Raw genomic sequence first — 19,791 nt, forward strand, 5'->3', positions numbered from 1 at the left:
CACAACTAGAAGGACCCACAACAAAGAATATACAACTATGTACCGGGGGGCTTTGGGGAGAAAAAGGAAAAAATAAAATCTTTAAAAAAAAAAAAATATTCAAACAGTATGAAAGAATCAAGAGAAAGCTCAGATGGACCCTCCTGCAGCTGGCCCCCATCAGTGCTGCTGGAGCCCAGACCCCGCTCTGTCTGCACATGGGATGACAGGCGTCTCCACACGGCGGCAGCACGGATGGAGTGAACTGGAATTTCCGAAAAGAGCTGAAGAGAAGAGAGGGGAAGGGAAAGCGCTGCTTTCCTGGCCAAGGGGACCATGGCGTGGAGGGGCGGGATGTGGCTCCCAGGACCGTGAGGGGCTCAGTGCTCTGGACTGCGGGTGTGGGGCCAGACTTCGATGGCCATGCGTGCTGCACCAAAGACATTTGGATTTTATTCTGCCAGCTGTGCGGAGCCGCTGAAGGGTTTTGAGCACAGGACCGTCTGATCAGAGGCTTAGAAAAGACCAGTGGGCAGCAGTGGGGCCCAGGGGCCGTGGTCATAATTAGCCCAGGAGGGGAGGAGGCCAGAGTGGAGGCTGAGAGGGCGAGAAGGGTTGAGAAGGACTGGGCAGGCACCAGCTGTAGGTCCCCTTTCTCTCAGGGGACTCAGCCAGAGGGCTGCCACTGGGAAGGAACTCCTGCCTGCCTTCACCCCACAGCAGGACGTTGGCTGCAGGGAGGGCCCTGGGCCTGGCTGGCCCCCAGGGCTTCCGTGACTGTGGACACAGGGCAGATGACAGAGATGGCTCTCCATCCGCATCAGCCCCACCCTTCCTGCAGCTCAGGGACAGTCTGCACCACCCGCCCCCTGCGTTTTTCTGGTGATAAATGGCAGCTTCCTGTTCCCAGAAAGCTGGACATTTACCGGGGAAACCAGCGTTGTGAACTGAGTGGCCTGTCGGCGGCATCCTCGCCCCGCACAGCACAACGTGGCCTGCCTGGCTGCTTGGTGGAACTCGCCTTTTCTGCCCTGGATCGGGATCCCCTTGGACCATAACTGAGGCCCTGGGATGGGGCATGACCGAGCCCCCATTCCAAATGCCCCAGGGCCTGGCATCATCCTGCCCCCAGACGTCCGGGGCATCCTAGGACAGGTTCCCGAGCTTCCTCAGACACGGAGACTCTCCTCCTGACCCCAGTACCACCCAGACACACAGAGCAACCCAGGCAGGTTTTTGTACCAGGGGAGTTTCTGCAGGTGCTTCCTCTGCTTCCCTCCGGACGTAGCCCTTGGGATCTCTGCTGCTGGGGAGGCGGAAACTAGAGCCGGGTTGGCGGTTGAGCCCTCGTCCTCTGCCTCTCACCGCTGCCCCCGCCCTCCACCCGCCTCTGAAACGGGATCTGCTGTGCTTAGGACATGTCTCAGTTCCTCCCACATGGCACCAAAACTGGAGGCTTGAATGTGTGTCCCTCAGCTAGGCCGGGGGCTGCAGGAGGGCAAAGGCCATGTCCTGTGCATCTCTGTCCCCAGCACTGTCCCTGGTATGTAACAGTGGAAGTAATAACAGCTAACATCTGTAGGCATTCATCGGGTGGATAAGGATGCAGGCTCTGGAATCAGACTCCTGCATTCAATTCCAGCTCTGCCACTTACTAGCTAGCTGTGTGACCACAAGCAAGTTGTTTAACCTCTCTGTGCCTCCATTTCCTCTTCTCAAAATTCGGATTATAATAGTGCCAACCTCTTAGGATTATTGTGAGAATTAAATGAGTGAATATATGTAAAGCTCTTAGTCCAGTTCCTGGTACCAAGTGTTAACTTTCATCATCATCCTCATCATTTGTTTTATAGATAGTTTATTTTTTATACCTTTAAATTTAAAAAGTTTTTTCCTGCTTTATTGACGTATAAGTGACAAAATTGTAAAACTGAAAAGTGTACATCGTGATGATTTGATATATGGATAGATTGTGAAAGGGCTCCTCCCATCTGGTTAATTAACACATCCATCACCTCACTTTACTTATTTACACATATAGGAACATTTAAGTTCTACTCTTAGGAAATGTCAGTTATATAATACGATGTTATTAACTATAGTGGATAATTTTTAATTGTTTACTATGTGCTAGGCACTGTGCCAAATGCTTTAGATAAATTATTTAATCCTGAGAACAGCTCTGTTTCTCAGGTGAGGAAACCTGAGGTTCAGAAAGGTTAAGTAACTTGCCCAATGTGCCATCAGCTAGTCACTTGGAAGCCCAGGTGCCGAGCCCCAAGCCCCGGCTGCTGACCGCTGACTGCCGTTGGGAGGGAGGTGTTTGTGGCTGGTTAGCAGCTGACAGAGTGAGAACACAGCTTGGCCCAGGTCTTGGCAACCCTTCCAGGGAATCTCTTGTGTTTTCTCTGAAGGCTCAACCACAGGAACTATCTCTTGGAGTCTCCCCACAAGTACAGTGTCGCTGACCTGCAGCAGGTGAGAATGTTCCCCCGCCCGGACCTCCAGAGGGCCCTCATTCCTAGAGGAACCAGAAGTGAGCTGGGGGCTGCAGTTTGCTGAGGCAGGACAGCAGTCTCAGGCTCTCAGCACCTCAGACCGGGGTCCCCCGTCCCACACTTCCTGGGGGAGTGCTGAGCCCTGGCCCCCCGGGAATAAGCCCAGGGGTTCTTCCCTCAGCTGGACTCGTCCCTGGCCTGGAGGGCAGAGGGAGGAAAGGCCACCGGAGTGAGAGTTTGGGACATTTCTTTCCTCGAGGGAGACTGCGGTGGATTGGGGTCTCATCTGTCAACCCCGTTATCCCCGGTGACCTCCGTCCAGGGGCTGGGCGCCCGCCTTGCTCAGCTTGCTTCGGGCCGTGTACTTGCCCTGTGGGAAGGAGCTTCTCCCCAGCAGGAGGCCTTGAGGCAGGGTGCCGGGAGCGGGGCAGGCCACGCACTACCCGCAGCCTGAGCCTCGGGACGGCTGCCTAACAAGCCTGGCGGCCTGCGCTCGCCCTCCACAGATCGCCGAGGGGACATATGAAGGATTTCTCAAGGCCCTCATCGAATTCGCCTCCCAGCACGTTTACCACTGCGACCTGTGCACTCAGCGCGGCTTCATCTGCCAGATCTGCCACCACCATGACATTATCTTCCCCTTTGAGTTTGACACCACAGTCAGGTATGTGGGACACCCAGGCAGCCGCTCCACCCCCAACCCCAGTTGGCCCCGATGTCCCAGGGAGGCAGGCCCAGCGCCATTGTGTGGGAACATATTGAACATCCTCTCTGTGCCAGTGCCACTGGCTGGTGAGGTTGTCCAGGGCAGCTGACGCCTGGACAGTCATGGCCAGTTCCATTCCAGCTCAGGGGACAACCTCCTGCCTCTACTAAGCATCCGTCTTCCAAGAGAAGAGGCAGCTGCTGGCTCTTTGAGTCGGGGCCTCAGTCTTGTCATCTACAAATGGGTTGAGGAGGGAGGAAGGGAGTTACTGCCCTGGAGTGCTGGCGCAAGGCCCAGCACAGGTGGGCCCCTGGGGGCTGCTGCCTGCCGCTGCCTCTGCTCCTATAATGATCGTTCTTGTCCCCGGTCATCGCATGTTATCAGAAGCCTCTAAATGGAAAAAGGCATCCACCAAGCTGCCGCGCCAACCCGTGTGGGAGCAGAAAACTGAACTGGCGGGGGTGTTAATTCATTTTCAGTAGGTGTCCCCTAGCCTGGATTCAGCCCCCGAACAGATCTGGGACTGAGTTTTTTAAACTCCTGAGTGTCTTAAACACAGGCAAGAAACCATTCCATGAGTTTCAAGCAGCATTTATAGAGAATGAACAGAGCACAGAGTATGAGCGTGCAGTGTGGGACTTAGGGGTAAGTGTCGGTGCAGGAACCTTTGGTCCCAGAGTGGAGAGGTAGTGCCTGCGTGCCTCGGGCTGCAGGTAGGACACAGCTTTGCAGTGGGCTCTAGTCAGGAGCACTGGCCGGACTCAGGCCAGGGGTGGCCCCAGCCCACTGGCACCAGCAGCCCTTGCCACTCTCTCCCAGGTGTGGCGAATGCAAGACCGTCTTCCACCAGAGCTGCCAGGCCGTGGTGAAGAAGGGCTGCCCCCGCTGTGCCCGCCGGCGCAAGTACCAAGAGCGGAACACTCTCACCTAAGCCAACCTGTCCCCACCCGGGCTGCAGGAGCATCCGCCCAGGCTGCCCTCTCAGGTGTCACAGCCATCTCCCTTGTCAGGAAGACTCTCGGGTGTGACCAGAGCATGAGTCTGCCAGAGGAAGCCCCAGAGGTCCTTGGTGACATCCCCCAGTGCCCACCCCCACCCGTCTGTCCCAGGGCGGAGGGGGAGCAGAGAGGGGAGCTTTGCACTAGTCAAGCCCCGCTCACCTCCCTGACGGGCACCTCCTCCATTAGGGCTGCTCAGACACTGTGGAGACAAGACCGGGGCGCATTTGCAATCCCACATTCCTGATTAAAAGGTCTAGTTTTTTAAGGTGGGTTCTTTCCCTTCATATTACAACAGAAAATATTTTTTTATTCTTGACCCTACACAAGTCACCCAAGACGTCCAGGCGTCCTCACCCTGAGTAGACATGCAGGAAGGGCTTGGGCCTGGCCTGCAGGGGGCAGGGGCCCAGGCAGCCAGGCCTCTGTGGGGACAGAGCCCACAGCTGGTCCAGGTGCCTTTCCTCCCCCTCACTGGGTACCCACTGCTGACAGCTCAAGTGCAATGTGCCAAACCACCCGTGGGGCCGGCGGGCTCAGGCCTGAGGACCACTGTCCACCCCTCCCCCTCCTCCTCACCCCCTGCCCCGTGCTCCTCACCTGAAGAGCCCATCCCCCTTCTCCGTGTCACAGCCCCACCTCTGCTGGAGCCTGGGCTCTAGGTCCCCGCAGGAGAAGGGCAATGACTCAGACCAGCACTGTCAGCACTTTGAGCCTTCCTTGGTCCAGGGAAGGGTCGTCATCTTGCCCAGCCCTCAGCCCCTCGCCCTCCTCACTCCCACCACAGGCAGGCAGGCAGGACGCTGCTGCCTGACCAAGCCCTGCTGGGGCAGAGGGAGGCTGGGCCCACAGAGGGCGGAGAGCCCCACACGGTCCTTCCACGAAGAGTGCTGGCCCCACTGCTGAGCCACACAGGGACATGCGTGAGGAGCCGCCCTCACAGAAGGATGCTCCGCCTTGTTTACAAAGCCATGAATTCACCGTTTCAGTGGACTGGCCCAGGAGGGGCGCCGCCAGAGACTGGGAAGTTTCATTGGAGCAGGATTGCCTTTTGAAGGGGTCTTGGGATGGGGCAGGAGCCTGGAATTGTTTTCAAAGTGATAGTTAGACCTTTGGGGGTTGAGAGGAATCTGGGTGTGATTTCTCTGTTGCCTTCCGCCACCTCTCCTGGATCCTGCAGACCCAGCTCAGCCCTGGGGTCCTCTGGCCCTCCTGTCTGCTCTCAGCTTGGATTGGGGGCCCCAGGTGGAGACTGCCTGTCCCTCCTCTCTCTCGGGGTGATCTGGCTGCTGAGTCACCTGCCCAGCCCTGTGGAGCTGGATAAGTTGTGCAATAGAAAGAGAAGGAGTAGGAAGGCGGAGGGGGCAAGGGGGCTGCCACAGCTTCGCTGTGCCCATCACAGAAGATGGTGCGCACCTGTGCCCAGCACGTCAACGCCTCCTAAACCAGAAGGTGGATCCTTATGCCCATCCCACCCACCCCATAGCCAGCATTAATGCCTCGCCACAAACGTGGCCTGATTAGAGCCGCAGTTGCCCCGCACCTGCGTTCTTGGGCCTGTGAGTATATTCCGTATTCCAGAGGGTGCCCTAGGGGGCAGCAGGAGTGAGCCCCAGAGGAGCTTGCCCCCCACCCTGGGGTTGGTAGCATTAGAGTTGACCCTCTCCCCATACCAAAAGCTGCTAATGCTTTCAGATGAGTTGATTTTTACCCCCTCACCTCCAATGGAAAGCTGATGAGAACCTCAGTAGTGCCCACACTATTTTTAAAATGTCATTTTATGCAATAAACTGTTTCTTGTGAGGGGCCCTGGCCCTGAGAAGTGCTTTGCAATGTATTGAAGGAACTGCTGCCGGGTGATTTTTGAATGATTTTGCAGTAAAGACCTGATCTTTCTAATCTCTGGTCTCGCTTCTGAATCCTAATGCTGCTGCTGACTGGGCGCCCATGGGCCATCCATTACCGTCTGAGAGGCCACCACTCCCTTGTCAGTCAACTCCTGGGCACAGGGGTAGTGGGGGAGTGGCTAGTGGTAAACACTTGCAGGCAGGGGGCTTGTGTGCCAGGATTGCACAGGGAGAAGAGGGGAGGTGGGGAGGGAACAATGCTTAGGCTCTATCCCATCCTTGCACTCCTCAGAGTCGTTGGGATAGGATTCGGGGCCTGTGGGGAGGGTTACTCACACACACTCGTACAGAACAACTGAAGCTGATGCCTGAAATTCCACCATGGTGGCTTTTTTCCTGTGCCTTAAATGTCGAAGCACAGTCCCCTGACACTGGAACGCGTGAGACCTCAGGACTGTATTTTCCACTGTGTTATCCAGGGCAAGAGAAGGGGCTCAGCAGGGCCAGGCTGTTTGAGAAGACCTAGTCAGGGATCATGGTTTTAGGGCTCAAAGTGGACTCTACTTTGCGGCCAGCCTTCCTCTCAAGTTCTAGGAGAAGCCCAGGAGGCCACAGGGGGAAGGCGATCACTGCCCACTGTAAGGACAGAAGAAGGAAACAGACTAATTCTCAGGAAAATGGGACTGAAAGACATTCAGGTGTGCAGTTTCCTGTCCTTGAAGATGCCTTTCAGCCCACAAGGGAGCATCCAGTTTCCCTCAAGGGCCTCACCTCCGGGGGGGGGGGGGGGGCAGTCAGTGGCGGGCTCCAGGAAGATGAGGGGAACCCAGTTGGAGTGTTGGGGAGAGACAAGCCCAGGGGAGGGCCCGGGCGCATGACCTGGGTGCTGCCCTGCCTCTGGAATTGGTGCCTCCATCCTCAGCAAGGTGCCTGAGGACACAAGTCCCCGCCCCCTCCTGCCTAAAGGAGGGGGGAGACCTCAATCCAGCCCCAAACAGGAGGACCGCTCATGTCATAAGAAAAGGAGAGATAATAATAACTAATCTAATGTATGTCCTTATAACAATAACGTGGTAATAACAATATATTGTGCTTAGTGCATCTCATTTAATCTCAACAATCAACAGTGAAGTAGGTGTTACTGTCCCCTTTACAGGAAAAAAAACTGAGATACCCAGATAACGTGAGGATCTTGAGTCCAGCCAGGATGTTGAGGTGGGCAGGGGGCACAGAACCAAGCAGTGGGAGGGATGTCTGGCCAGAGGTTGGTGAGGAGGCTCCCTCCCCCCTCCCCCCACCATCCTGGCCCTGCTGCCTCCACCTCCGGGAGACAACCAGGTGTGGCCCAGGATCCCGGGAGGTGCTGGGGGAGAGGGTGGCGTCTCTGCTCCTGGGGCGCTGGCCCGGCCCAGAGGGGACAGGAAGCCAGGACACCGGGGATTGTCTCTCGCAGCCGCAGCCCAGCCCCAGCCCGGGAGGAAGTTCTGACGGGCGCTCTCGGCTGGTGCCTCCCTCGCTATATTGTTGAACAGGAAACAAGGCAGCGCGGGAGCTGGGCGGTGGAGGAGGGAGCGCCGGACGCCAAGCCCACGCGCGCCTGTCGGGACAAGTGGAGGCGAGATCAGCGAGCAGACACCCAGAGGTGCCGGGGCCGGGCCGGACAGAGAGGAGGGTGCTGAGCTGGGGGTGAGGGTGCCGCAGGTGGCGGGTCCTCACCAGGGAGCACCGCGCGCCTGCTCCCCTTCGCACCGCGCTGGGGCGGGAGCTGCGCGGGCCCGATCCCCCGCCCCGGGAGGAGGGTGGAGGCGAAGGGCTGCCCTCCGTCTGGGGGCGGGAAGGGCCCAGGCCCAGGCCCCCCATGCCGACCCAAGCGTTGGAGCCGCTGTGGCTTGCGTCGCCCGGGCAGTGGACCCAGGGTACCTCCTGGCGACCGGTCCGTCCCAGCGCTCCAGGGATCCTCCCCGCTCCTCCCATCTCTCCTCTTCTCTTCGCTCCGCCAGGGTCGGGGAAGGAGCCGAGGCGCGGGTCCCCGCCCCACCGAGCCCGAGACTCTGCGCTCCGGTGGGCGTCCCTACCGTGGGAACCCCGCTCCGAGTTTTTCCAGGCCCTCCGTGCTACGCCCGGAAAGGGCCTTGGGAGGGCGGAGGTGGGCCCGGAGCGGGTAGCGCCTGCAATCCGGCTGGAAAGGGCTCGTAGCTGGTGATTCAGGGTGCAAACGGCCTCGCTCGGATTGGGAACGCCCGGACGAGACACGGCGCCCGGCTCGAGCAGTCCCAGAGCAGCGCATCCGGGGGGCGCAGAGGCTCGCGGACGACAAATCCCGCGTGGTGGGGGCGGGGCGGGCGGGGGCGGGACCCTACCCTCTCCCGACTCTGCTCGCAACCTGCCTGCGCCCCTTCAGTCGCAGCCCTCCTTGCCCCTGCCCCCTCCCTCATGCCTTCTCTCTCTCCCGGCTCCGCCCCCAATGTCCCCAACGGCCCAGGCCGACTCTTTTAGGCTCCTCCTCACCCCTCCCAGACACAGCTACTTTGGGGGTTGGGGACAGCCCTCCTGAGTGTCTCCTTCTCTCTTTTCTCCCCTTGCCAGCTCCCGCTCCACGGGGTTTCTCCAGCCCAGCCCTTGGAAGCCCCGCCCAAGGAGATGGCAGGGACCTAACTCGCATCCATCCACCGGCTCCGCCCAGCCAGCCCATGGGCTCCGAGGCCGCCCAGCCAACGTGAGTGCGCCGCTGGGGTCCAGAGGAAGGCGGAGAGGAGGGGTGTCCTCCCTGGGGCTTGTTGGCTTAGCTCCAAGCAGCTCGCCGACCCCGCCTCCAGGGCCCAGGGTGCTCAGTAACTCAGTTTACGTCCCTTCCCCCGTCGAGGAAAGACAGCTTGAGAAAGTAGAGAGAGCGCTGTGCGCCCGCGGCTGGACCCTGCTCCTCGCGTCCCTCAGTGTCAGCAAGCGGCCGAGCTCCCAGTGCTGGCCCCGGGCCACCGTTGTGGGGCAGGAGGTGTGGAGGGACCAGCCACTTCCAGAGGAGGCCACCAATTCCTGGCTTTGATGAGGGACACAGGCAGATTTAGTTAGGCTCTGACCCTCCCCCGACACACCAGGAGCCAGGCTAAGCCGGCAGGGAGGAGGGTGAGAGGTGGTAACCACTCCAGGAGAGCTTTGGGGGGCCCTGAGGACACCGCACGGGTAGTCGCTGTGAACGTGCATTCTCTACGGGCCACTTTCATGGGGCAATGTGGAGATCACAGAGCAGGTGGACAGGCCCGAGATCCGAGCCTCTCTCGGGAGGTGGGGGTGGGAGCTGGAGAGCAGGGGGCGGTGCGGGCCGGTCTGGGCGGGCCAGGCTCCGGGTTCATGCCTGTGGTGAAGCCGCTGGGGAAGGAAAGAGAAACCAAGAGAACCGGTTCCCCGGCCTTGGCAGTCGTGGGCCCTTACGCCAAGGCCCTTGGACTAATCGGGACAGGGGCACTCCCAGGGTAGAGCGGCGCGGGGGCCCCTCCCAGAGCCTGCACACCCCAACCCCTGACCCCGCGGGCCCGGGCGCAAACGCCTGGAGGGAAGAGGCGCTGTGGACGCGGATTCCCTGAGGGCTGGAGGCATGGGGCGGAGGCGGGGCGGCGGAATGGGCTGTTCTTCCCACTTCACAGACAGGGAAACTGAGGTTCCATTTAGGCAAATGTGGTGTCGACTTTTTCGAGGGCAATCACTCCAGATCTTTGAGCCAAGGCTTCTCTCGCTGTAAAGTTGGACCAGTATTACCCACAATCTCCCCACTAAGGCGTTGAAGCAAGGCTCAAATCTTATCATCAGTGCCACAGAATGAAAAGGTTGTCATAATTCCATCACTGAGCGTAAGAATGGGAACCTTCGAGATTATTTTATCCAAGTCCTCCGTTTTAAAGATAGGAAAACTGAGGCCGGAACGCACTGGACGAGTGCAGCATCGAGACTCGAACCCAGCTTGTCCATCCCCCTCGCGCGATACGCTTCCCGGCCTCCGCTGCCCTGACATCCTTGCCCCTCCTCCTGTTGCCCACAGGGAAACGCCGCGGCGGCCGCGATGGCGGCGGACGTCGAGGGAGACGTGTACGTGCTGGTGGAGCATCCCTTCGAGTACACGGGCAAGGACGGGCGCCGCATCGCCATCCAGCCCAACGAGCGCTACCGGCTGCTGCGCCGCAGCACGGAGCACTGGTGGCATGTTCGGCGCGAGCCGGGCGGCCGCCCCTTCTACCTGCCCGCGCAGTACGTGCGCGAGCTGCCGGCGCTCGGCGACCCTGCCGCCGCCCCGCCGCCCACGCCCCAGCCGGGCCTCTCAGCCCCGGAGCCGCTCTCCTACGACTACCGCTTCGTGAGCGCCTCTGCGCCCGCGGGCCCCGACGGCGCGCCCGCCGAGCCCCGGGGCCGAGTGAGCTCCCTGTGCGGCCCTGCGCGGCGCGGCGCCGCGACCCAGCGCAGCAGCCTGACGCCCGGCCTGCCCGCCTGCCTGTACACGCGGCCCGCGGCGCCCGTGCGGCCCGCGCAGTCCCTGGACGACCTGGCGCGCGCCGCCGCCGCGCCACCCGCGGGCCTGCTCGGGAGCGCGGGCAGCTTCAAGGCCTGCAGCGTGGCGGGCTCCTGGGTGTGCCCGCGGCCCCTGGCGCGCAGCGACTCGGAGAACGTCTACGAGGCCATCCAGGACGTGCGCGGCCCGCCGCGGCACGAGCGTCCGGAGCAGGTACGCCGCGGGGAGCGGGGAGACCGGGGGGCCTGTGCGCGCTCCGAACCGGGGCGCTCCGAGCCCCCCTGGGCTTAGAGGCCGGCTCGACGCGGAGCAGCGTGTCCGCCGACTTGGGACGAGCGCCCCTCACGCCGAGCCTCCCTTTCCTCAAGCTCGGCGCGCGAGTGGTACAGGCTCACAATTTCTTATCTGCGCTTCCGAAATGCCAAAGCTCCCTGGAGCTCAAGGGTTTTTCGTAACGCAGTTGGCGGCAGAATTTGTCAGGAACCAATGTGAGGCCGTGGACGGCCTTCATTTATCCCATTTAGTGTGAATAGTCATGGTTTGCTGCAGAAGTGCCAATAAACCTGCCTACAGTGTGCTGCCGCGGCCCTGGCGAGGGGCGTCGCGTCTCCTGGGGCAGGTGTTGCGTCTAAAATCAGAACCATGCCGAAACGCGCCTGGTGTGCAGTGGCGGATCGTGGCCCCGCGGCCGGCTCTCCCTGCCTCCCTTTCTCACGGGAGTTTGGAGAGTCAGATGAGATAATGGATGTGAAAGTCGGGAGTCTGCTTCCCTTTTAGCTGCTTCCAACATTTCAGTTCCTTTCTAAACTTTTGAGGGGTTTCTTTCAGAAAGAAGTCCAGTTCGAGGGAGGGCGTTCCTTTTGCGTCAGAACCCTGTACGTAAATTTGGGAAATCGAAACAGAGCACGTTTTTAAAACATCCTCAGAATCCTTCGGGCGGCCCTGACGTCTTCAACTTTAGGAACTTTTCAGGGAGAGGCAGCCGGTTGGGGAGGCAGTGGGGGCGCACAGACCCCCTTCTGACATCTGCCTCCGGCTGTGTAATTGTGGGCAATTCACTTCCTCTCTCAGGGTCTCAGTTTGTCGTTTAGCCCGAAGGGGAGAGTGGATGGATGGCCCCTGAAGCTCGCGAATCTCTGATTTCTCTTTTTGTACTTAATGTAATTGACAATAATCGTTGATGCCTGAGACGTGCCAGGACTGCGTCTGGGATGCCCAGAGGAAGGAGGCTGTCCGTCCGCGAGCTCAGGGGTCTCCGCACCGTTATGGTGCAGAGAGTTCAGGATTTGAGGCTACAGAGACTCGAATTTGATTCTGCTGGGTCACCTGCCAGCTGCTGACGAGCCACTTAATTCCCCCAGCCCCGATGACCTCGTGTATAAACTCAAGATAATACCTCAGGATTAGGGTTGCTGCGCACCTTCAACGAGGCGAGGCGTGGAAGCGCCTGGGTCGTAGTGGGCGGTGCACCTAGACTGGCTGGGGTCCCAACTGGGTGTCCTTCGCTCCAAGTCTGCGCCGCCTTCGCTCCGCCTTTTGCAGGGGGCAGTCGCCCCCCTGTGGCCATGGCGGAGAACAGCATTCGGCGAGCAGGCACGGGGACGGAGACCCGGACCCATCCGAGCGGGCGAAGGTGGGGAAGTCCTTGTGCTCTGCGCGCCTGCCAGCCGGTCAGACAGCTTCTCCCGGTTGGACGGCTGGATGCCAGCGCTCCTCCCCGCGGCGCCCCTCCGTTTCCTGGGCAGCCTCCCGGCGCGCACTCCGGGGTCCCTCCACATTTTCTGTCCTGGTGATGGTGGGAGTGTGTGTCTGCGCCTTGGAGGTGCGCTCCTCGCTCCTCGAAGTGGGGAACTAGCCTTGCCCTCTGAACCCCCGCGCCCAGCACAGGGTCTGACCCAGAGCGTGTGCAAAGTGTGTATTGAAGAGGGATGGGGAGCCACAGCCCGCTTACTCATGAGCCGCGGCTCTGCAGGTCTACCCAAGGGCCTCCACCCCAGAGCCCAGGGCCGAGGTGAAAAAAGAAGGGAGAAAAGAACCCCAGATCCGGGTACCTCGTGAGAAGAGAAATCACCTCAGCAGCCAGGTCACTGCCAGGTGGTGTCTTTGCCCCTCCTCCCTCCAGCTCCCAGCAGTGACCATAGTGTGGGATGGGGGGACACAGGTGATAGTGGGGATGGTGCTTGCACAGGGAGGACCTGGGGCATCTGCCAGAGGCCTGGGTATTGGCCGAGGGGCTCTGCCTGGTCCCACTTCTGGCCCTAATTCACTGTGTGACCTAATGTCACTGTGTGACAAGTGGCTTAGCCTCTCTGGTCCTGTCTCCTCCCCTGTGTAATGGGTATAATGGCACCCTCCCCATGAAGTGCTTTATTCAAGTGTCAGCTGTGGGTCCCTCTGACATCCCAGCCCCACAAACTCCAGGGGTGGGGAGTTGGTTCCCTCCTGGGAAGGAAACCCCACTGTGCTCTCAGTTGTCCAAGGTGGTGGCGATTAGAGAAGGAATTTCCTGAAAGGTGAGCCCCCTCCTTAGAGGCGGCAGGAGGAGCAGGTCCCAGCAGCCCCTCTGCTCACTCGTCACTAAGCAGGAACTGACTGAAGACCTGCCAAGTGCCGGGTGAACCTTCAGATGTAAAGGTGACTGAGGCACAGCCCCAGCCCTGGGGGCTCACTGTCTGGGACAGGAAGCTGGCAGGAGGGGACAGCATAGCACATGCCACCGTCTGTGATGGAGCTGCACTTGGGGGCCGGGGGCCGTGGTGCATGGGCAGAGGTGGAGGTGTGAGAAGATGTGGCACCTTTGGGGCCTTGCAGCCCCACGCTCACCCTGTGCAGCTACGGCTCAGGAATGGGGGCTCGGGGGTGGGAGCAGGTGGGGCCAGGCCCAGTGGGGCCTCCTGGGCTCTGGCCCACGGGCTTCATCCTGCAGCCGTTGGAAGGCACTCAGCAGAGAAGGGAGTGGGGTTGAGAAAAGGCCCCTGTGGCTGAGGCTTCGAGAATGGCCAAGGACCTTGTTGGCCTCCCAGGCATGTGCTGATGATGGGAGATTTGGGAGGCAGACTCATGGGGACCTGGTGGCTGATGGGCTGAGGGGGGTGGGAGGGAAATCAGGAGGCACTCCAGGCTCCCAGTTTGCACACCTGGGCGGATAGCGTGCTGTTTACCACGGGCATGCCTGGGGAGGGGAGGCAAGGAAGGAGGCCGAGCCTGCTGTGGCCAACCTGGGTCTGCCACCCAGGAGAACGCCCGCAGTGTGTGACGGTGGGGCCGTGGGTGTGGAGAGAGTGTGGATGTGGGAACAGGAGCGCCTGAGACAGGCTGGGGGCCACCACATGGAGGTGACAGGCAAAGGGAGGAGAGAGGAGCCGAGAGGAAGGAACAGTCAGGGAACAAGGAGGAAAAGCAGGAGAGTGCTAGCCCAGAAGCTGAGGAGAAGTATCCAGAAGAAAGGGGAAGTGAGATAGAGACCATCAAACATTTATCAGAAGGGGCCACCAGAAGGTCAGCGTCCACCTTATCAGAAGCTGGTCGAGGAGGCTGCTGCAGGCGGAGGGCAGGAGGTCAGAGGAGCGAAGGCGAGGATGTGGCTGAGAGTGTAGACAACTTCCAGAAGCTTGGCAGGGAAGGGAGAGACGCTGTGTGGCCAGAGGCCAGTGCGGGGCCAAGGGCGAACCCCAAATCTAAGGGGATGGGCAGGAGCGGAGGAGGCTGAGGATGGTGAGGAAGTGGGGGATGAGATGGGGTCCAGGGAGAGGGAGGGAGGGAGGGGCCCACGCAGAGGGTGAGGGACCGGCATCCTCTGCGGGAGGGCGAGGAGGTGAGGATAGAGGTGACATGGGGTCGTCAGGGAGGGTGGGGACAGTGTTCAGTTGATGGGCCACTGGACAAGGGAAAAGGACAGCAGGTTGGCACGGAGGGCAGGACAATCGGCAGACGCAGGAACCCTCCCTTCCCAATCCAGAAAAGAGGAGCCTCTACGCATTTTACCCTATAAAATGATGAGGCAGTTTACAGCCTTGTCATCCACCAGTCACTCAGCTAGCAAGTAATGAGCACCTGGTGTGTGCTGGTCACCATGCTGGACACTGGGGACACAAAGCATGTAAGATACAACATGATCCCTTTCCCCAAGGGGCTAATGGTCCTGTCGGTTCTCACTCCGAGCCCATCCTCCCAGCAGCTCAGAAGTCACGAATAGGTACCCCCATTTGCCCTGGGTACAAAGAAAGGTTCAGAGAGATTTAGTGACTGGCCAAAGGTCACACAGCCAGGAGGCAGCTCTGTCCAGGTCAGTTCCTGACCTCCTGACCACAAACCCCATCCTGGCCACCAGGCTCAGAAGTCTCACCTGAGTGTCCTTCAGGCTTGGCCACCCTGTGCCCCTCAGCAAGGACAGACAAACCCAGGGTAAACAAGTGTTCACTTTCCTGAGTTCCCTGTATGTGCCCAGGCCTGGGCATGGTGACAGGGAAGGAGGCGTGGGTTCCGACCCCTCCCCTTGCCACCTGCCACTGACGGAGCAGGAGAATGAGAAGTCCCAGCAGAGGGCAGAAGCTCAGGCTTCAGAGGAGGGAGGGGTGGGGTGAGCCAGGGCCCCTCCTTCCCCTCCCCCTACCTGAGGAGGTGCTCCACGGCCCAGGGAAGCCTCTGAGACTCCTCCCCAGTGGCTGCGGGGCCCAGCCCCAGGCGAGGGGCCGTCCTGCCCAGGGATTTCAGGGTGTGGTCACTAGGCCGGCCATCTGGACTGGAGCCCGCCCCACTGCCGGGTAGTGGCCACCGAGAGGGGAGAGCTGCAGCCTGCTCCGCTGCGTCTTATGCAAACAGCCCGGGAGGCACCCACCTGAGCAGCCGCCTGCCGGCAAGGAGCCCCGGGACCTCATTCCTCCCTCCTCCGCCCTCCCGAACTGTGAGTGCCTTGCCAGGGAGTGGAGCTGGGACCCTGGGGAGAGGGGGCGTGCCAGCAGTTTACCACAGTCCCCTCCCTCCCCGCCCCCACCCGCCTCTCCCTGCACCCCTGCTAAAAGGCCCTGTGAGGCACCTCGCCCTCCTCTCTGGATCCCAGGCCTGGCACCCACTCTCTGGGACAAACTCCAAGGGCAGCCGCAGGTGGCTGTGACTGAGATCAAGGAACTGGCCTTGGACGGACCCATTGGATCCCCCTTTGGGGCCAGCCAGAGGGCCATCTGGAAAATGGGGCTGGTAAGAGCTGGGGAGCTGAGGCCAATGGGGGATCCAGTGAGTCCCCTTGCCCGGACTCCCTGCTCTCAACAACTCCCCCTACCCTCCGCAGAGGGCAGCCGCCCTGGGGAGGCCCAGCTGGTTCCTTCACACCTGGCCTGATTGTTTCCTCCCTGTGACTCACCTGCAGCCCCAGGCTGACCCCAGAGCCCCACTGCCCAGCCTATGACCTGGCTCAACCCACATTCCTCATCCTCACCTACATTCCCACCCGAGAGCCCTTCCCACCCACCGCTCTCAAGGCAGAAAGGAGCAACCTCTTAGGTGCAATCCCCTGGGCAGTCTCCCCTGAGCCTGGGCCTCATTCCACCTCTCAGTCTCTGGTTCTCTTTGCCCCCAGCCTCCTGAGACAAGCCTGCCTGCCTCCCTCCTTCCTTCCCGAGCCCCAGCAGCTGGCCTCACTCTAGGTCTATTTTCTCTGCCCCTCCTGGAGCTGTCTGTGTCCGGTGGTGGGAGGGGACGGCAGTCGGTACTGAATGCCAGCCCCTGATGGCTGGTCAGTGCCGGGTCCTGGGCAGGACAAGTCCATCATCACGACTGGGGAGCTGATGAGCAGATGTGGTCAGGGTCCCAGGCCAGAGTGTCGGGGGGAGGGGAACAGTCGATGTTGGTTGGTGTCAAGGAAAACTGGGCTCCCAGGGCTGGGTCCCGGCGGGTAGGTGTTCTCTCTAAAATTCAGGGGCCTGTTTCCAGGTCGAGGAAGGAGGTGGTGGTGAGGGGATTCCCAGAGCTGCTGCCTAGGCAGAGTGAGGCCTGCAGGACCCTTCTGCCCAGGCCGGGCTCTGGCCCTGCATCCTCTCCTTTCCCAGCATGCAGTGGGCCGGGCAGTGAGCCCGGTCAAGGCCTCCATGTCATCGTGGGGGCCCAGGGACTCAGGCCCAGAGAGGAAGCCGAGGTGCCAGAAGGGGCCTGCCTCCAGATGCTCCCAGCCGTCTTCCTTCCTGGTCCACACAACCGGAATCCTTGCCTTGTCAGAATTTGTAAATTACTATTCCCCACATAGGAATTCTTTAACCCCACTACCCCACTACAAACATTTGGCTAATGGGGGGAGTTTCCATCTGATGACTGAGCATTTTGGTTTCTTTCCATCCGTTGCGGTGTGTTGGGGAGTTTTACAGACAGAGGGGCATCATGGTGTGTTGACCACCATGCTGTGATTCTTTGCTTAGCGTGCTCACTGATGCAGGCAACAGCAGGGGCTGTGCTGGGCGCTGGGAGGCAATGAAAACTGAGGTGCGGTCCCTGCCCTCAGGTAGCTTATTGTCCAGGAGGAGAGATTGGCGGGCAAACCGATGGTTATGGTGAGGTGTGGCGAATGCATCTGCAGGGTGCTGTGGGGGCACTTGGAGGAGCCCCTCTGCTGGGGTCTCACCAGCCAGAGGGAAATCTAGGCTGGCCTCCTCACCAGGAAGGTGATGTTAGAGGTGAATCCTAAAGGTTTCTACAATTCTGTGTCCTCCGTGAAGCCCTCTGGACCTGGTGCCTTTTCAGTGGCAGACTTTTTTTCCCATCAATGGTAATTGGTCTTTGCAAGTTTCCCACTAGATCTCCGGTTAATTTGGGCCACTTTATATTTTACTTTTTCTAGATTTGTAAAATCTCCACTTTTCAATTTATTTGTGGATTTCTTTGTGACCAAGTAAATGATTTTCCTAAGTTTTTCATAGACATAGAAAAAATGTGCACTTTCTATTTAAGGGATGTAAGTTTCCATATGTATCAAATCAAGTTTATTTATTATATTCTTCAAACTTGCACTTCTTTGTATATTTCTTTTTTCTCTTTTTTATTTTTGTCTTTCATTCTGATTGAGATTTATTAACTCTTCCACTCAAATTTTCTCTATAAAGTTCTTGTATTTTTAATAGTTTGTCTTTTTATATTTGACTACTATAGGGAACACACAGATTGTGTTGTTCTGTCATCACAAACTGTGCTTTGTGTCATTACATGGTGTCCCCTTTTATCCTGCTTAGTGCTTTTAATCTGAAATCCCATCTTTCTGTTATTAATATGGCCACTCTTACTTTTCATCTCATTTTATTTTATTTTTTTGCTTTTCCCTGGTATCTCTCAGGATCCTTTTATTTTCAACCGTTATCATTTTTTTTAATAAGTGTATTTCTTGAATGTATCATATCACTGTATTTTTAAACCCAAGCTGACTCTGTCTTTTAATGGGATAATTGAATCAGTTCACATTTGGTTTAACAACTGATACACTGGACTTGATCTTACTACTGATGGGTTATTTTACATTTATGGGTTTACCTTGTGGTTTTCTTTTTCCCTTCAAGCAGGTTGCTATGGATCCCTTTTTCTCCCTCCTACTCTGTTGTCCTCCTACACTATCCATTTCATTCCTGGATTCTCCTTTTCCCTGGGGTTCCTAATCAAACCTATTCTACAGGGTGTGCCGTGGTGAGGACTCCTTTCTCCACACTCCCCTTGGGAACTCACAGAACCCCCTCAGGCTGTGGACTCTGGACTTTCATCAGCTTAGAGAAATCTATCTGCTGTGCCATTATCGTTTCTTTCACTTTTTCTTTCATTTGCAAGTTAGCTCTCCTGATGGATTTCCCAATTTCTTATCTTTTCCCTCTTTATTTCTGTCTCTATGTGCTTTTCTTCTGAGGTTTGAGGTATTTCTTCTGCTTGACCTTCCAGACCACAAATTTGAATCTCTAGAGTGACTATCTTCTTCAGTTAGTAGTACAATGATATCTTTTCAGTTCTAAAGCAGTCCTTATGTTTTTCTTTTGTGCTTTACTTGAATTGCCTTGTTACTTTTTGTTCAAGTTGTAGCTGTATTTCCCTGCTCCTCTAGGGATAAGAACTTTGAATTTTTTAAACTAGGTTCATACTTACGTGGTTTTTAAAAATCAAAGCAATATTTAAAAGTGTGTCGTAAAGAATCTCTCACACCCCCACTTCCATGCTGTTCTCCATCAGCTCAGAAGTCACCACTTTTATGAATTCTTTCTCTGTTCTTCCAGAGTTGCTTTGTACAAATACAAACTGGTATGATATACAATTGATTACTTGGTTTTCTGTCTCTCTTACACAAAGGTAGTATGCGGGGACCCATGGTCCTACATCTTGTTTCTGTTTTGCCTTTTTGGTTTAACAATGTATCTTAGAGAACATCTTGTTTCTTTTTTGCCTTGTGATTTAACAATGCATCTTGGAGAACATCTTGTTTCTTTTTTGCCTTGTGATTTAACAATGTATCTTGGAGATTGTGCATAGTCTCCTTCCTTATAGCTGTGCGGTTTTCCATTGTGGAGATGTATCATAATTCATTTAACCAGTCCACTGTTGATCGACATTTGGATCGTTTCCCATCTTTTGCTGTTACGAACAATGCTTTAATAAATCATCTTCCACCTATGTGCAGGTAAACTGAGGATAACTCCCAGAAGTAGGATTGCGGGGTCAAAGAGTAAATGATAGATACTTGTTAGACATCGCCGAATTGCTGTCCATGGGGTTTATGCCAATTTGCTCTCCCACCAACACAAATGAGAGGGCTTATTTCCCCACAGCCTTGCCAACTGAGTGTTGTCAAAGTTTTGTTTTCTGCCAATCTGATAGTAAAATATGTTATCTTAAATTAGCTTGAATTTGCATTTCTCTTTCCAGTGAGAGCGAGCATCTTTCCCTGTATTTAAGGACCATTTTTCTGTGAATGGTCTGTTCATATCTTTTGCCCATTTTTCTATTGAGTTATTGATCTTTTTCTTATCGATTTCTACAAGGTTTTTCTATAATAGGAAAATAGCCCTTTGTCCATTACATGAATTGTAATCTCCCTGCCAAGTGTGTCTTTTGACTTTGCTAATTGAATTTTTTGGCCACACAAGAATTCTTAAAATACATTTATGTTGTCAAATGTATAAATCACTTATTTTATCCTTTTAGATTTTAAATCTTTGTTACAAAGGCCTTTTTTTAAAAATGTAGAATTTTGCTCATATTTTCCTCTTTGAGTATTTTTATGGCTTCACTTTTTACATCTAAACCTTTG

General features: G+C 57.0%; 2 protein-coding genes and 1 long non-coding RNA gene across 11 annotated transcripts in view; 2 read left to right on the plus strand and 1 right to left on the minus strand.

The window, feature by feature from the left end:
- Nucleotides 1-6,080, plus strand: part of PLEKHM1 (pleckstrin homology and RUN domain containing M1) — a 46,662-nt gene extending 40,582 nt beyond the window's left edge. For all 4 annotated transcript variants that reach the window (XR_011423164.1, XM_014739613.3, XM_070227134.1 and 1 more), the window contains 3 exons: nt 2,394-2,457; nt 2,984-3,141; nt 4,003-6,080. Coding sequence is in view for 3 of the 4 variants with exons in the window: in XM_014739613.3 (XP_014595099.1) it covers nt 2,394-2,457; nt 2,984-3,141; nt 4,003-4,114 (334 nt within the window). In the remaining variant the exon portion in view is untranslated. The remainder of the gene's footprint in view (nt 1-2,393; nt 2,458-2,983; nt 3,142-4,002) is intronic.
- A 1,035-nt stretch (nt 6,081-7,115) lies between these two features.
- On the minus strand, nt 7,116-8,463 carry LOC138916227 (uncharacterized). Its single transcript, XR_011423165.1, has 2 exons — nt 7,949-8,463; nt 7,116-7,625 (listed from the first exon to the last, which is right to left on the minus strand). It is a non-coding gene; the product is annotated as an uncharacterized lncRNA (long non-coding RNA).
- The window catches only part of ARHGAP27 (Rho GTPase activating protein 27), a 31,465-nt gene continuing 19,213 nt past the window's right edge, over nt 7,540-19,791 (plus strand). Inside the window, exons 1-3 of one of the 6 annotated variants that reach the window (XM_023652354.2) lie at nt 7,540-7,670; nt 8,615-8,744; nt 10,062-10,739. In XM_023652354.2, the coding sequence (XP_023508122.1) occupies nt 10,083-10,739 (657 nt within the window). In that variant the 5' untranslated portion in view covers nt 7,540-7,670; nt 8,615-8,744; nt 10,062-10,082. Of the gene's footprint in view, nt 7,715-8,614; nt 8,745-10,061; nt 10,740-15,044; nt 15,430-15,590; nt 15,723-19,791 lie in introns of those variants that run through there. The other 5 variants (XM_070227138.1, XM_023652353.2, XM_070227137.1 and 2 more) reach the window with 5 other exon arrangements.

Source organism: Equus caballus, chromosome 11, assembly GCF_041296265.1.
Source record: "Equus caballus isolate H_3958 breed thoroughbred chromosome 11, TB-T2T, whole genome shotgun sequence".
Taxonomy (NCBI): Eukaryota; Metazoa; Chordata; class Mammalia; order Perissodactyla; family Equidae; genus Equus; species Equus caballus.